Source organism: Microtus pennsylvanicus, chromosome 4 (genome assembly GCF_037038515.1).
Source record: "Microtus pennsylvanicus isolate mMicPen1 chromosome 4, mMicPen1.hap1, whole genome shotgun sequence".
NCBI classification, from domain to species: Eukaryota; Metazoa; Chordata; class Mammalia; order Rodentia; family Cricetidae; genus Microtus; species Microtus pennsylvanicus.
The window spans coordinates 107,114,628-107,131,173 of NC_134582.1; the positions used below are offsets into that span (position 1 = coordinate 107,114,628).

The 16,546-nt window shown below is 44.2% G+C and overlaps 1 protein-coding gene across 4 annotated transcripts; it reads left to right on the forward strand.

Annotated features, from left to right (window-relative positions):
* The first annotated feature begins 357 nt into the window (after positions 1–357).
* Zkscan3 (zinc finger with KRAB and SCAN domains 3) lies at positions 358–13,116 on the forward strand. Of its 4 annotated transcripts, none has more exons than XM_075970072.1 (6): positions 358–471; positions 6,314–6,791; positions 8,093–8,240; positions 8,554–8,618; positions 8,880–9,003; positions 11,405–13,116. In XM_075970072.1, exons 2-6 carry the CDS (start codon positions 6,375–6,377, stop codon positions 12,307–12,309), a joined length of 1,659 nt encoding a protein of 552 aa, XP_075826187.1. In that variant the 5' UTR covers positions 358–471; positions 6,314–6,374; the 3' UTR covers positions 12,310–13,116. The 4 variants fall into 4 exon arrangements, with proteins under 4 accessions (XP_075826187.1, XP_075826188.1, XP_075826189.1 ...); XM_075970073.1 differs by having other exon boundaries at positions 404–471; positions 6,317–6,791; XM_075970071.1 differs by having other exon boundaries at positions 433–750.
* Positions 13,117–16,546: the final 3,430 nt, after the last annotated feature.

The window sequence follows — 16,546 nt, forward strand, 5'->3', positions numbered from 1 at the left end:
CACAACAACAAACCCGGCTTAGCAGGTTGAGTGTGTGTGTGTGCGCGCGCGTGCGTGTGTAAATATAAATAAATAAATAAATAAATAAATAAATAAATAAATAAATAAATAAATAAATAAATAAAATTTGTGCATGCACATACATATGTACATATACGAATTTAACAGTAATAAAAAGAGGCAATCAACTTAAGAGTGGAAGGGTATGGAAGGGTTTCTTGGAAAGACCTGGAGGGAGGAGAGAAAGTGATGTAATTCTACTTCAGTTAAAAATATGTACTTTTTTTTAAAAAAATCTTTTTCACGAAGCAACCACGAAGAGGAGGGAGAAAGGGGGGGGGAGGGGGTAGGCGAACCATAGAGTGTCGCTGTTGCCTAGAGAGGCCGGAAGTGCCCTGTGCCCCGCCCCCCGGGGTCGGACTTTCGGACACTTTTGTGACTGCGGGGTGCTGCGCGGTGCTGCGATCGCGGGTGGGTTTGGGTCACGTCTTGCTACAGTCCTCCAGCGGGTCGGGCTGCTTGTGGGTCGGTGAGGGTGGGACAGAACGCCTTCCCCTGCGGCCTGGCGGCGCCGGAAAAAAACCTCGATGGCCATTTGGGCCGAGTGCCCGACAGGGCCTCGGGCGCCTCGCCTCGGGCCGGTTCCGGGTGTCTGGTCAGTCTCAGGGCGTTTGGAGATGGGATTCTTGGGTCTTGTACTTAAGCTTTGAAAATGGGAGACGGCACAGTTTTGCTTTTCCTGGAGACAAGGTCAGTTCCAAGGTCTTTATTCTGGGGTACTGGAAAAGAGCCAGAACTTTGGAGTCGGGTTGCCTGGTGGATTTTGGCCTGTGCTATTTTGTGACTTTCTCCCAGTCCCTTAACTTTTCTATGTTTTGCTATTTTAGGGGATAATGATATCGCCTAACTTACTGGATTGCTGTGAGGAGTAAAAGGCTTCGTTTGTGCAAGGTGCTTAAAATAGTACCAGGCACGGGGTAATCTGCAGTGTAAAGATTGCTTTTATTATTGCTGTCGCTCTTTCTAACTAGGACAGCACCTTCGCCTCGGTGACTAGCCTTGGTACTGGCTGTTGCCTTTTGAATTTTAGTGCTATTTACCAGTTCTCTTTGTAATGGGTAATTTCTGTAATGGGTATTTTAGGAAGGAAAATAAAACATTCTGGAGAAGAGCCTATCCCAAAGGAAAGATGAGAAGTGGTTTGTGTAGTGTGTTGTGATGCTCAGACTCACAGAGTTTTACAGTCTTGGGGATGCCATTTTTTTAGGGGGAGGAGGAGCCTGAGAAACAGAAGGAGCAGCAAGAGGTATCTAACAGTGAAGAGACTAAGGACCCTGGTGTAAGCTGACATTCCTGTTTTGCCACCTGCCAGCTTTCTGGCCCTCAGCAAGAATCCTCATCTGCATAAGGATCCCATGGATGGATGATCGATTTGACTGCTAGTTAGGTAGCTTGGTGACAGATTAGAGACAGATAGATTTGAAACTGAGTCATACTAACCCTTCGTTCTTGTTGCAGGTTTTTAAGGCTAATGTTGACCATATATCGTTTACCATTGTCACTGAATCGATGTCTCTTGCCATCTTTTATAATCCTTTTATCTGCCTCCTTTTCTTGGAGAATGTGGGGTTTTTAACATTCTTGGAACCTACAGGGATCCCTGTGACATTCTCTTCTCTATTTGTAACTTAACAAAAAAAAAAAACCCGAAAAACCTTGTCTTTGGTTTACTTATTTGGCAAACTCTCCCACTTTGTAAACAGTCCTGGTCCTGTACTTTTGAACTCTGCCCAGTTGGGCTGAGACTTCAGACAGGACAGGCGGTGAAACGTGAGTGGCTGAAAATGATTCCTAGGAATATATCAGTGTTCCTTTTTCTCCCTACAGTCTCTCCCTCCCAACACCCTTTCGATCTTGGGTTTACCCTTACCTCCCTTGACCCCAACAAAATGTTTTGGACTGTATTTAGGCAAGAAAGGATAGGATTTTGTTTCATGTTTAGTATTGTATTGAAAAAGGTGTAAATGTCAGTCGGCGAAAAACTTTAGCTCGACTGCGCAGTCAGCCCATCATCCAGCAGTTTTACTTAATTTCATTCGCGTTTTTCCTGGCTTTCCCATGTCCTTCTCTTTCCTCCTCTCGCCATCTGTCCTTCCCTGCCTCCTTTTCCTTTTTCTCCTCATCCTCCCATCTTTCATTCATTTTAGAGCAGACTAGAGGCCAAGACATCATAGCCATCTGCAAGCATGTCAGTCCTAAGATAGGAACTTTAATTTAGCCACACTGTCAAAATAAACAGAATTGACAGCAATTCCTTAACACTGTCTTCATGTTTTCCTGATCGACCCACAAATATCTTTTTACAGTTTGGGGATGTTATTTAAACTACATAGTTTGTACTGAATTGCTGTCTCTTCTAATCTATGCTAGTCTGCCGTCCCTTTGCTTCCTCTTTAGCATACTATTTACTTATGGGAAAATGGGTTTTTAATATTCTCATATCAATTGCTTTATTCTACTGATACTTAAAAAAAAAATCTCTTCTCTTTAGCTTCTTAGTTCTCACCCTTGGCTGTACTTTGGATCACACAGTAAGTTCTCAAATACTGAGGCCTGTAGCTCACCCCCAGAAGCTGGTTCAGTTGATCTTATCTGCCTCACTATCATAGGCTTTAATGGCTTTCCAGTGAGTCTGTTGTGTAGCAAAGCTTTAATAATTTTAATTTGCTCTTATGTTTTTACCTGTACTTGAGTTCTTGGACCTAAAGTATGATTAAATTAGGTTTACTTGAGAAAAAGTTAGAGTATACCAGATATCTTGTGACGGCTAATTAGAAGGAAGGTTTTTTTAAATTTTTAAATTTATTTTTTTTGGTTTGGTTTTGTTTGTTTTTTCTAACAGTTGATGTGATGTTCATCCAGATGTAGTGGTTCACACCAGTAATCTCAGCTCTTGGGAAGTTGAGTCAGGAAGATTGCCCTGAGTTCAAGGACACCATGAGTTGCATGGTAAACCCAGGGCCATCCTGAACTGGAGTGAGACCCTGTCTTACAAAACCAAAAGAAAAAGCACAATTAAGTCAAGGTTCCTTAGCTTCTGTCTGTCATCTATGCTGTCCCTGGAACTGTAGAAAACTGGAGTGAGAGGTAGAAATTGAAATGGGCACACACTTGGAAATATCCTTGCCTTAGCTGCTCCGCAGTCTTCCTCGCTCTGGTCTTGCTCCAGTGGGTGAAGAGGAGCGCTCTGACAGTACTCACTGAACTTGGCAGGCAGTTCTAGACTAGCCCCTCCCATTCCTTCTAGTCAGAGGAATCAGATCTTCCATCCCTTTTAGGAATCCCACGTCTCACAGTTTCTGAAGCTGTGAAAACCTTGAGGCACTGACTGGTTAATATGTGACATTTCCAAGTCTGATAGTGGGTAGGGGAAGGGCGTCCATAAATGTCTTATTCTAGTGTCCATATTCGAACTCAGGTGGGGTACTCATCCAGTCTTCTTTGACATGGATTATGCCAACTTCGTTTCCCTTGTGAAGCCTATTGGACAGCCACTGAATGCCCATTTAACACAGATTTGAGGTTACACAGTGAAGGAAAAGGAGGGGTACCTCCCTTTACTCAATCTGCATGTGTCCCAGATCTCCGACACATTGCCTGTCCATCTGCTATCTGTTGTTCAACCCTGGGAAATAAACATGCCTGCCGGTATGCTACGGAGGCAGCCTGTGTCCTTACCTCCTTAACCTCCTGGTTTCTAAGTTTCCTGTAAGCTTAGAACACGGAGATGAATCAGCATGTTTTCTAGTTTTGAAGTCTACAGTGTGTGTGGTATGTTTGTTTAAATGTTTGTGTGCTTGTACATACTGGTACATGCACACACTTGTGCACATGGAAGCCAGAGATCAGTATTGAATGTCTTCCTCTATTGTTCTCCACCTTTATCTATGTTTCTGAGACAGGTCTCTCACTAAACCTATTGCTCACTAAAGCTCACCAGTTGGGCAAGAGTTGGCCATCCAATCTAGGGATACTCTGTTCTGTACATTCCCGCTGCTAGAATTACAGGTCCACTGAAACTTGGCTGCCCTAATCTCAATTTCTCTCTCCAGGGGTATGAGGTATTCAGAACCATTTACGGAACATCCTTTGGAGAGCTTATTGTAGGGTTCAGGTTTCCTAATTATTCTAGCAAAATACCTAGCAGTATAGCTTAAAGAAGGGTTTATTTGAAGATACTGTCTACCATAGCGGGGAATCATAGTCGAAGGTTGGGGTGGCGGGTCACATTCTGTCATCAGGAAGCAGAGACAGAGATGGATCCCAGTGCTCTACTTTCTACCTTTTATTCAGTCTAGGATCTTAGCCCATGACCTTAGCTTACCTATATACACAGTAAGTCTTCTTACCTCAGTTAATGTTCTCTAAAAATGCCCTCAGAGCTTCCTGCGTGATCCTAAACCCTGTCACGTTAACAAGATTAACTTGTCATAATTAAATGCATCACTTAAATATAACATATTAACCCTGGCCCCCACGGTCACATTCTGATAAGGTAAAATGTGTTTTAGTCTGTCTCCAAATATCTATATAGTATTTAACAGTTCCAGCATTATTCAGAATATAAGTGCAGAGTTTTTTCTGAAACTCAGGCAATCTCTTTAACTGTGAGTTCCTATAAAATAATATAAGTAATGTACTTCTTATGTACATGGGCTCAAAGTAAACATTCCTATTCCAAACATGAGGAACAGGTACATAGCAGGGCAAGATTGGACTAAAGCAAGACCTGGAGGAAAACACCAAATCCTGCGTGCCTTGGGCTCGTGATGCAGTCATCTGGGCTTAACAACTCTGGGCAGCTCCACCTCTCTAGCTCTGTTGTCTACAGCACATGACCTCTCTCTCGTTCCAACTGTCCTCTGTGCCTTGGCTTTTCTCAGCAGATGTCCCATGATCATAGCATCTCCTATATTTTGGAATTTCCATTGCAATGTAGGCTTTATATTCCCAGCTTCATGCAACGACCTTCTTATGGGGAATCCGACCCCAGCACACAGCCTAGTTGGAGGATCTTTCTGGAATTGTACAAGCCTCCTTGATTCCTTTACTTTTATATCTTTCATGCTTGCAAAGCCAATACTACTTGAATGATTCTTTCAAGTATTGCTTGTTTGAAATGTACCTTGATTCCTTTATACTATTGTTATAGTGGTCTCCGCATGCCTTTGAGACTGACCCAGGGGTACATGTTTCCATAGGCTGCCATTTTGAATCAGTAAACTCTTATGGTGATCTTCGCAGTTTCGGTTCCCCCTTTTAAATGAATTTCACAAGTTAGGATTCTGAATGGATGTGTGGGGTCTTGCCCTCAGAGAGCTTTTCCTATTTCCCAGATGTAGAACAGAGATTTATCTTTCCCAATGCTCGTGTGACAGCTGCAGAAGCTTCAGCTGCCTGCACCCTCATTGTTTCATTGCACTGGACGCTCACCTTTCCTCAACAGACCACGGTTTTCATATATTTTTGGTTTCTCTACTGACTGATCTGAATAAGTGAGCACTAGTCATGCCACAGCCTGCATGCTATCCTAATTGGAATTTCTTCTGCCAAATAAATTAGTCTGCTATTTTTTAAATTCAGTCTTACGGTATGGACTGAATGCAGCCAGATTCTTTGTCAGAATGTAAACATAAAGAGATTCCATTCCTGTTCCTGAAACTCTGAAACTCCGTCAGCTAGGCTTCTACTGCTCACGTTTCTGGCATTCTTCAAGTCCACACTCTCACCAGAATGGCCTATTAAACTTTAGTTAGGACCATTTAGGGGGTAGGAAACACGTGGTCAAGTTTATCACAGCAGCGGCCCCTCTTGTCAGGTCTAGTTAAGTTAGGTACTTCCTTAGTGCTGTGACAAACTGCCCAACAGAAGCAAGCAGAGGAAGAGTTTCCTTTGGTTGACAGTTTGAGGGTACAGTCCAACAAGGAGGCAGCTGCTCACATCTGTCTGTAGTGAGGAAGCTGAGAGATGAATGCTGCTGTTCCACGTGTTAGCTCCTTTTCGTGTGAGGCCGGAGCACGTGGAATGATGCCGCCCGCAGTCACGTGGATCTTCAGACTCAAGTCTAACCTCTCCGGAACACCCTCGCAGACATGCCTAGTTGATTCTAAGTCCCCCAGAATGGAAACCTACAGAGGCATTTGAACATGGGGATCTCCCCAGCTGCTCCTTGGCAGGTCCCCCGGGGTCCTGGGCATAGGAGGAGGGGAGCATTTGCAACTCCAAGTGGCTCATAGTCCTCTCCACCTCTCAGTAGTCTCTTGCAGAAATACAGCTCACAGCTGCAGTGAAACGGGAGAACTCCTTGGCTCGGGATGGCTAGAGAATCAAGGGAAAGCACAGCCCTGGACTCACACTCTGCAGAGGACCAGATGGAGTTACTGGTCATAAAGGTGGAACAGGAAGAGGCTTCCCCGTTGGCAGAGGAGGCCAGTTGGCTGGGCAGCCCTGGGCCAGACCGCTCCCGCCAGCGCTTCCGCGCTTTCCGCTACCCAGAGGCTGCTGGACCCCGGCAGGCCCTGAGCCGGCTCCGAGAGCTCTGCAGACAGTGGCTGCGGCCAGATATGCACAGCAAAGAGCAGATTCTGGAGCTGCTGGTGCTGGAGCAGTTCCTGACCATCTTGCCAGGGGAGCTGCAGGCCTGGGTGCGCGAGCAGCACCCCGACAGCGGGGAGGAGGTGGTGGCGCTGTTGGAGTACTTGGAGAGGCAGCTGGACGAGACGCCTCCACAGGTAGAAGGAACAGGTTTAGGGTCTGAGACCTATGCCCTGTGCCTTCCAGAAACCTCGAGCAAGATCCAAGGGAGGCATTGCTTAGAGCCTGCGAAGTCTCAGTCTGAACTGGGAACCTGAGGCAACAGCGAGGTGGCCTGGACCTCTCAGAATAGTTAAAAGCACAAAGGAAAGTACAAGGATCGGGGAGAACTCAGAGCTAGCGCAGCTCGGGTAGACTGTGTCGAGCAGAGTGGTGGAGGTTAGATGTGAACTCCTAACCGGTGTGCTGAGTAAGACCCGAGGACAGGCTTGAGCACAGTGGGTACAAACGACTTGATACGTGTTTTCTTGGCTTGTCACATGTGACAGCATCTTCAGTGCTGTCGTCCTTAGCCACCTTGCTTTGTTGTTCTCATTGACAGTGGAGGGAAATTTCACAGTTTTCCTAGAATCTAGAAAGTTTTTTTTCTTGAGCCGGGCGATGGTGGCGCACGCCTTTAATCCCAGCACTCGGGAGGCAGAGGCAGGCGGATCTCTGAGTTCGAGACCAGCCTGGTCTAAAGAGCTAGTTCCAGGACTGGCTCCAAAGCCACAATGAAACCCTGTCTCGAAAAAAAAAAAAAAGTTTTTTTTTTCCTGTCCAAATTTATGGACCCCTTGTTTGATCCTCTGGTAGAAAATGACCTGGTTTTAGCTTCCATCTTCTGGACTATTATAGGAGACACTTTCCTCTCTGCGTTCCCTAGTGTTCTTATTCAGGAGACACATGGCTTTCTAAACAGTGACCAAAGTCAAAGGTCTTGGAGTTACTGCCTGAGTTTTCTAACAGTGAAAAGTCACCGCAGCTGCTGAGCTTCAGTCGGTGAAAGGTGTGGGGATGCTGAGCTTGGGAGAGAGCTGAACTTGGAAACTGTAACAATGACCGGAAGCAAACCTGCCTCAGCACGTGCCACGCCCTACTGGGTGGCTTCATGTACTGTGGGCTTTCTGGTTTCACCCATTCTATAGACTAAACTAGAAATAGCATCCTCAGGTTTCTGGTAAGAAATTAGCGTGGATTGGGTTTATATCACCGTTTTCCTAAGCGAGTTCATAAATCTACATATGTAGGAAGCATTGAATGAACTGTGGAAACATTTGCCTGGTCGCCCCTCTTAGCTTTGTCATTTAGAAGAGTGATTTTGAGTAAACTGTGCCCTCATGAAGTCGTTGTCTGTATTAAACCAGTACATATTTGTAGAGTTTGGAGACAGTGTCAAACTGAAATTACTTTGGGAATGTCTAATATATGGAAAATAAAATAAATGAATGACTTCTAGGTTCCAGATGATGATGATGGGCAGGAAATCCTTTGCTCCAAGGCAGTACTGCTGACATCAGCTCAGGGCTCAGAGAGTAGCCAGATGGAGCCCATGGAGCCTCTGCTTAAGCAGGAGTCTTTGGGATCCCTGCCCTCAGAAGTCAGAGGTTAGTGTTACTGGGCTTTATGTCATTTTCCTTCTTGTGGTGGTACATGTGATGAAATCCAGGACTTCACACATGCTAAGTGTGAAGCACACATCAAGTGCTTTCCCAATGACACAAACTCTGGCTCTCCAAGAGCTTTTGTGTATCTTCACAGAATATCTTTGGCTCTGGTAGCAATCAGGTATTTTGGAAAAGAAAATTTTTTAAAAACATGTATTTGCAAAAATTTATTGGTTAAGCTTTTAAACCTGGGTTCCACAATTTGAAGGGACTGTGTACTAGTGGGGGTCTCACCCAGAGCTTTCTGTTGTAGTCACCCAGGGGGGCCACTGTGAAGAAGATGGAGTGGCAGCTCCCAGGCTCACTTCCGAGTTGCAGGTGAGCTAGAGTTGTTCCCCTCTTCAACATCCTTTACTAGCATGCCCCCTTTTCGCTCCATCCCTCTCCTGGCCCCCATTCTCCACCCAGTCCTTAGTTGGAGTCTGCATTTCCATTTTCATCCCAAGGTCTTCTTACTGTTCAACTTCCCATAGCGTGCTTGAGACTTTGCCATTTGGGGGTGGAATGGTCGAGCCTGTGAACTTGCAACCCAGATATTCCCTGTCCCATTTCTTTGGTGGACTTTTATCTTTTTTTTAGGGGTTGCTAAAAATGGAAGATGTAGCTCCAGCCCTTTCTCCCAGATGGACAGAACAGGATTCATCTCAGATGAACCTCTACAAAGACGACATGCAGGAAGACCCTGGTAGCCTGGTTTCCCTAGGTAAGACTGGAAGATGCTAATTTCTTCTCGGGCTTCTTGCTGTCTTTTCTGTAATAGAACCTTCTTCCCCTGTCGGGCTGTTAGGAGCTATTGAGTTCATTATGTTTGAAATTATAAACACACTTTGAAAGCCTATTATTAATTAAGCCTAGCTCCTTAATGCTTATAATCTTGATTCTTTATCCTCTGTCGCAGTTAGGGTTTCTATTGCTGTCACAAAACACTATGAGTAAAAGCAACTTGGGGGAAGAAAGGGTTTATTTCAGCGTACAGTTCCACATTAAAGTTCAACATCAGAGTCAGCACAAAACTCAAGCAGAAACCTTGAGGTAGAAACAGGAGCCATGGCAGGGTTCTGCTTACTGGCTTGCTTTCCCCAGCTTATTTAGCCTGTTTCATTATATACTCCAGGACCTCGTGCTCAGAGATGGCACTGCCACATTTACAGTTCATCCAGAAAATGTCCCCACAGACTCACCTACGGGCCAGTCTTATAGAGGGATTATCTCAATTAAGATTTTTCCCCAGCCGGGCGGTGGTGGCGCACGCCTTTAATCCCAGCACTTGGGAGGTAGAGGCAGGCGGATCTCTGTGAGTTCGAGACCAGCCTGGTCTACAAGAGCTAGCTCCAGGATAGGCTCCAAAACCACAGAGAAACCCTATCTTGAAAAACAAAAAAAACAAACAAACAAAAAAAAAAAAGATTTTTCCCCAATATACCCAGATTTGTGTCAAGTTGACGAAGACAGTAGCACACTCCCTGGGTACTCTAGTCAAGATGAGTGGGATAAAGTAGATCCCGTCCCTAGTGCTGTGCTGGCTCAGAGGAGATTCTGGGTAAAGACTGAGTGCTGGGCCTGTGCATCTCAGAGGTAGATCACTTGCCTACCATGTATGAGACCATGGCTTGAATAAACTGGAAAAAAAATCTTCCCTTTCCCTTCCTATTCCCATCCATGACTAGTGAAAAAGCTGAGGAGCCTCTCCACAAGAGATGGGTCATGGAGTCACAGTGTGAGAATGAAGCAACATTAGATATCAGCTGTAGGTGTTTGTATATACACCTAGACATGCACACACACACACACACACCTAGAGGCAAGGACATAGGGTTGCCAGACTTGTCAGAAGTCACACAACTCATTGGTGGCATGATAGTGGCTCCGATTTTGTCTCAGAGAGCTGATGCTCTTTTCTGGTGTGCCCGCCACTGCCACGGCACAGGTCAGCATAAGTGCCTTTGTCTTTATCCTGAACAAATGTGAACACTGCCCTACTTTCTGTTACGTTCTGTACTCAGTCTTTCTCACATCTGTTCTAGTTTGTTTTCTCCTGCAATAATGAATACCACATGACTCACATACTATCACTCCTTGCAGGGCTCCAGGGTTTATTTCCATGACACCGTTGAGGGAAATTAGAACAGGAACTCAAGCAGGAATCTGAGGGCAGGGGCTAAAGCAGAGACCATTGACAAAATCTGCAAACTGGCTTACTCTCTTACTTTCTTGTATGATCAGAACTACCTGTTCAGGGATGGCACCCCCCACAGTGTGGTGGACCCCTCCCCACGTCAGTGATCAAACAAGAAAATGCCCCGCAGACTTGTCTACAGACTTGTCTGATGGAGGTGGTTACTTAACTGAGATACCCTTTTCAGGAGTGACTCTAGTTTGTGTCAGGTTGACAGAAAGTAACCGGCACAAATTAGTTGACCCTTGTCAAGCTGACATAAAAATACACCACTATTAAAGCAACCTTTCCTTTCTTGTCCCCAAGATTTTATCCCAATATAAAACAGTATAACTTTTTAAAATCTCATAGTCTTTTTAAAAATATCCAGTCTCTTTAACTGTTGGTTCCTGTAAGATTAAGAACAAGTTAAAGATTCTTTACCCCAAAAGGGCAGAACTGGGGCATAAAAACCATCACAGTTAAGCAAAGCCAAAGTCCAGCAGTACAGCTTTACACTGTAGTTCAGTATCCACGATCTATGACTCACTAATGATTTTCTGCCCTCCAAAGGCTTGGTCAGCTCCACTCCTCCCCAGCAGAGAAAGTGCAGTACTAACCTTGGGTGTATGTCTGTGCCCCCTTTCTACTATCATAACTTAAAGGTTCCTGCACCACCTCTACTCTGTATCCACAGGAGGCGTTGGTTCTCACTGGTGTCCTCTGCTCCCTCCTCTCAGCTGTACCCGTCTATCAACAGCCCCATTCCTGTCTCCAGGTCTCCCTAGCTTCTCTGTATCCTCCTTTTGTCCCGTCCCAATTTCTGCATTTCAATGCTTGACCTTGGTGTATATATATACAGACCTTTGTAATTCTTTTTGTCCATGCTAGTCATCATACTAGCTCCAATGCAAAACGTAATTAGCAGTTGTTGGCATTTGTGTTTCAGATCAGGACATGCAGACTAAGATTAGGGACTTGCCTCCCGCTGAGGAGTACACAGAACAAAAGCCTGAGCAGACACTGTGCTTCTTGGGTGAAGACACTGTCCAGATTCCTGCAGGTGCAGAAGCCAGTGAGCAGGAAGGCAAGTTACAGACAACACAGAAAACTGCCACTGGAAATAGGCGGTTCTACTGCCGTGAATGTGGAAAGAGTTTTGCTCAGAGTTCAGGCTTAAGTAAACACAAAAGAATCCACACTGGATTGAAACCCTATGAATGTGAGGAGTGTGGCAAAGCCTTCATTGGAAGCTCAGCTCTCATCATTCATCAGCGGGTTCACACTGGTGAGAAGCCATACGAGTGTGAAGAATGTGGCAAGGCCTTCAGTCACAGCTCAGACCTCATCAAGCACCAGCGAACCCACACTGGGGAAAAGCCCTACGAGTGTGATGACTGTGGGAAGACCTTCACCCAGAGCTGCAGCCTCCTTGAGCATCACAGAATTCACACCGGGGAGAAGCCGTACCAGTGCAATATGTGTCCCAAAGCCTTTAGGCGTAGCTCACATCTCCTGAGACACCAGAGGACCCATACTGGGGATAAAGATTTTTTTGTTCCAGAACCTTACTGGGAAAGTCATAGTAGGGTGGAAAGCCATTGGGAAAATATTGAAACTCCTGTGTCTTATCAGTGCAATGATTGTGCGAGAAGTTTCAGTAGGATTACAAGCCTTATTGAGCACCAAAAAGTACACACTGGCGAAAAACCCTTTGAGTGCAAAACATGTGGAAAAGGCTTCACCCGACCTTCATACCTTATTCAACATCAGAGAAGACACACAGGGAAGAAACCTGTCACAGTGACCCCCGCTGTACATTCCGAAGTTGGTGTTCAACTGTCATTGAACTGAAGTCACCCTTGAGCCCTTATGACTGCAGAAGTCATAGCCTGGGGCTCTATCTAATAATGTACATTCTTAGATATTAGGGATCTGGCTGAGACCCATTATCTTCTACATGCTAGAAGGTAACTAGAGGAAAACAAAAAACTTATTTCATAGGAGGTTATGAAAGAGTTTCTGTAAGAGTTCTCACCCATTGGAATCAAATGGGCTTCCTGACTGGCAAACTGCCTTCCCTTGACCTGCATCTCAGGTCTCCTGAGGGACACTTATGCTTTGGGGGTGTTACTCTGACCCTTTGTTAGGCTAATGAGCTCTTCATACGTGGTCAGACTTGGAAATCATATGTCCTGCTTTGTGCCTTGTATACAGGTGCTAACTCATAGAGACTTATTAAATATACTGGCAGTAGGTTTCCTGCATAGCTCTGAAAACCCATTATTATCTGGAAAATTTCACCAAGGCCATTTGTATATCTTAAAAAACAAACAACAGGATGTTTTAGATTGAGTCAATGTAGTACTGCCTTGCTTTTATTTTTGCTTTTTTTTTTTTGCCAAGTTCCCTGACTTGGCAGGGGAGGGGTGAAGGTGAGGTTACTATGCTAGAATCCTTTAATTCTTTACCTAATTTAGGAATTCTGTGAGAGTGCCTTAAGCAGCTTCTTTAGCATTAAGTCATTGTGAATGTGCCACCCATGGAATTCCAATAATATTTTTTTTTCTGTTAATTTTGTTACTCTTGGGAGGAAAAAAAAACCCTTTCCTACTCATGTAGTGTGAAAACCAGTTCCAGAATAAAGTGATCAATGTCTAAGGATTAGCCTCTTGATTCTCACTTTGGTGGTTGTCATGGGCCTAACCAAGAGCTTCTGCCTCCTCTCCTTATGTCCTAACCACAGGCTCAATTGTACTAAAGCGGTGGGTTATGATACCAAGAGATAAAAACAAACAAAACCCCATCAGAGCTGGGGAAGGTCCATAAGTACATGGGGTGCAGCAGGTTATTCACAAGATCCTGGGGGGGGGCAAGAGTCCACGGGAGCCTCACTATTGGATAGACAGCACATGTTCGCTTCATGTGCTGTTCCACAGTGCTTACTACAGGGAGAGGGATTTCACAGATAACACTAGGTAGGCAGGGACATTGCTAGTTTGCTATGTCCTTGTATGACCAGCTTCATAAGAACTAACATCAAATGTTTTACCTGTCTCCTACAGTAGTGCTGGGGAACTATGTGAACACTCTCTAGCTTGACTCTAAGTCTTAAGAGTATTTCTGTAGCCAGGCTTAATCCCAGCACTTGGGGGGTGGGGGTAGAGGCAGGTGGATTTCTGAGTTCAAGGGTAGCCTGATCTACAAAGCAAGTTCTAGGAAAGTCAGGGCTATACAGAGAAACCCTGTCTAAAAAACAAAATAACAAGAAGAAGTATTTCAGTAGGGCACTTGTTCTTGCAGAGGATCTAGACTCAATACTCAGTACCCACACGATGTACTGAAATTATCCATAACCCAGTTCCAGGAAATCCAACACCCTCTTCTGACCACTGAGGGCACTGAGCACACTTGGTGCACAGACATACATATGAGCAAAACACTCATAAATATATCTAAACACCTTTTTATAGAAAGTTTCAGGAACCTGGTAATTGATGTTCTACTTTTCTCGAAGATTATTCACCTACAACATATGGATAATAAACTGCACAAAACCTACCCCTGCTAAGTCCATACTTGAGCAAGCCAGTGAATTCACACTAACTATTTAAAATAGGGATTGCTTCTTTTGGGGTCCAGAGCACCAGTGTGAGTGTGCAACAGTCTTTGCTCTCTTATGTGTTGACTCCAAATCACCCATACCAATGCTGCTTAACTGCGCAGGCGAGTACGTGAGCTTTGTTTCCCTCTGCACTCGCCTTGGACACTGCAGAGCAGCATCTGGTTGGTTGGTTGGTTGATTTGTTCATTTGTTTGTTTTTAATCATGGTGAAAACTTCAGCTTATCAATTGAAGTCAGCACCGTGAAAGTATTTATTACGTATATTTCCAATGGAGTTGCTTCTACAAAGGTCTTAGAATACCTGCTTTCTTGCAAACTTTTGTTAGTCTATCACAGTGGTTTTCAGCCTTCCTAATGCTGCAACCCTTTAATACAGTTATTCATGTTGTGATCCCAACCATAAAATTTCTGTGTTGCTACTTAATAGCCATAATTTTGCTACTGTTATGAATTGTAAATATCTGATATGCAGGATATCTGATATGCAATCCCCCAAGGGGGTAATGCCCTACAGATTGAGACTCGCTGGTCTGTCACTTAGGAGAAATACTCTCATTACTGTATCTCCTCATATTTCTCCATTGGTTTCTAGCATCAGCAGTCTTCCATACTTATAGGAGTAATGTGGAGATTCTGAAGTTTGGAGATAGCAAACTTTTCTAGTTTGATTTCACAATGATTTTGCTTATGTGTTATATCTCTCTCACTAAATGCATTATTTTTTTAAGCTAGGAATCTAACCCCCTCACAGACTTATCTAGGTTTCTGTGTTTATGGGTTTCCACGGTTTGGTACATCAACGTTTTCAGAAACTACAGACACGTGTTTGACAAACCCTAATGTAAGTGGTTTGCATTTCAATAATAAATAAATAATATTTAAAAATAGTAAATTTTAATGTTTAGTTTTAATTAATAAGTTAACATTTAACAATATTTAAATCTAAAAATAAACAATAAATAATAATAAACCACATTTTTATTGTGTGAGCTTTTAAATGTAAAAATACATGGTGTGGTTTCTAAACTTTCTGAATGTGTATTACATACGATCATGCAAAAAATCAACACAATGTGAGTGTGTGTTGGAAGGGGGCATATCTTTGAGGAACTGGGTTGTGTGATTATGGACACTGCTTTATGTAATCTGGAGACCAACGATGTGAGTTTCAGTTCAAAAGCGGCATGGTTCCAGACTAAAAGAACAACGTTCAGTTTGCATCCAAGGACTAAGGAAGCCAATGTCCTGCACAAGGTTTTGGCAGGAATGCTATCACTTTTCTAGGGAGAGTCAGCTTTTTGTTCTCTCAGGCCTTTGGATGAGATTGGATGAGAGCTGGGGCGGGGTAGGGGCGGGCAGTGTACTTACTGAATTACTCATTCAAACGTTAATCTCCAAAACTACCTTCACAAGCACACTCAGAATGACGTCTGGCCAAAACCTGTGGTCCAGAGGACACAGGAGATTAACCCTCCTGATGCTGCAGTTGAGGATTAGACAGAACATTCGCATTTGGCATCAGGTTGGCTGTCACACTTTCCGTGTGTATTTCCTATCCCAGACTGACTTCAACTTCTCTTTGCAGCCAAGGATGATCTTAAACTCCATATCCTCTTGCCTCCACTTCCTAGGTGTGGGGAGCACAGGTGTGTATATCAGTCACACCTGACTTCTCCCACCTTTCCTCTCTGTCGTTCTTTCCATTGGTAGTGGAGCAAGGGAGGTAGTTTGTAGCCTCCCTACTCTGCTTCTCGATCAGAAGAGAAGCACTGTGAGGTTGAGATAAGATAAATGAATGTTCTACAGCATCCACAATACACAGGTTCTAGAAGAGTGCCTGTTTAATTCACAAAATTGACTGCTTCTACATTTTCGATATAAAATGCGCAGGTGCTTACTGCTGAAGACCAAAGTGTTTCTATCCTGTTTTCAGAAATGAAGATTCTCTATTCCCAAATTCTATCTTTAAAACCTCCGTGGCCTGACTATGTTGGGACAGGTTAGAAGGAATCAAAGATGGGCGCGAGTATGAGAAGAACTAAGTCCTCTTCCCTCTTGTCCACCCAACAGGGAACTGACTGCATGTATTATAGCTGCCTGGCAACTAGCATTGCCTGCATGTGCCACACAGATTAAGACTTCACACAGATGACCTAAACCCTGTAACCTACCCTGATCATAAGTGGATATTCTGAGCAACAAAACCACTTCCCACTCAGCTCACTGCCTACCTGGAGGCTTTCATGAGATGGATGCTTTGCTCTATGGAGGACTGGGGCTATCTACATCATTTAAGGTATAATTCCAAATTTATGAAAACTTCTTATCTGCGGCATGACGAGCTTCTTAGCTATAGAACGGCACGCATTCATATACTCTTTTGGTGCCACCCTGCATGTCATGGTTGGTCTTGGATGTTGACTGTACTTAGAGATGCCACTAACACCAAGGCTGTCTTCATCCTTG

Bases quoted from the DNA above. Each gene is read 5' to 3' on its own strand.
- Zkscan3 (XM_075970072.1), top strand. From the start codon at position 6,375: ATGGCTAGAGAATCAAGGGAAAGCACAGCCCTGGACTCACACTCTGCA. The intron at 6,792-8,092 runs GTAGAAGGAACA...AATGACTTCTAG, and splicing joins TGGACGAGACGCCTCCACAG to GTTCCAGATGATGATGATGG. The intron at 8,619-8,879 runs GTGAGCTAGAGT...TCTTTTTTTTAG, and splicing joins GGCTCACTTCCGAGTTGCAG to GGGTTGCTAAAAATGGAAGA.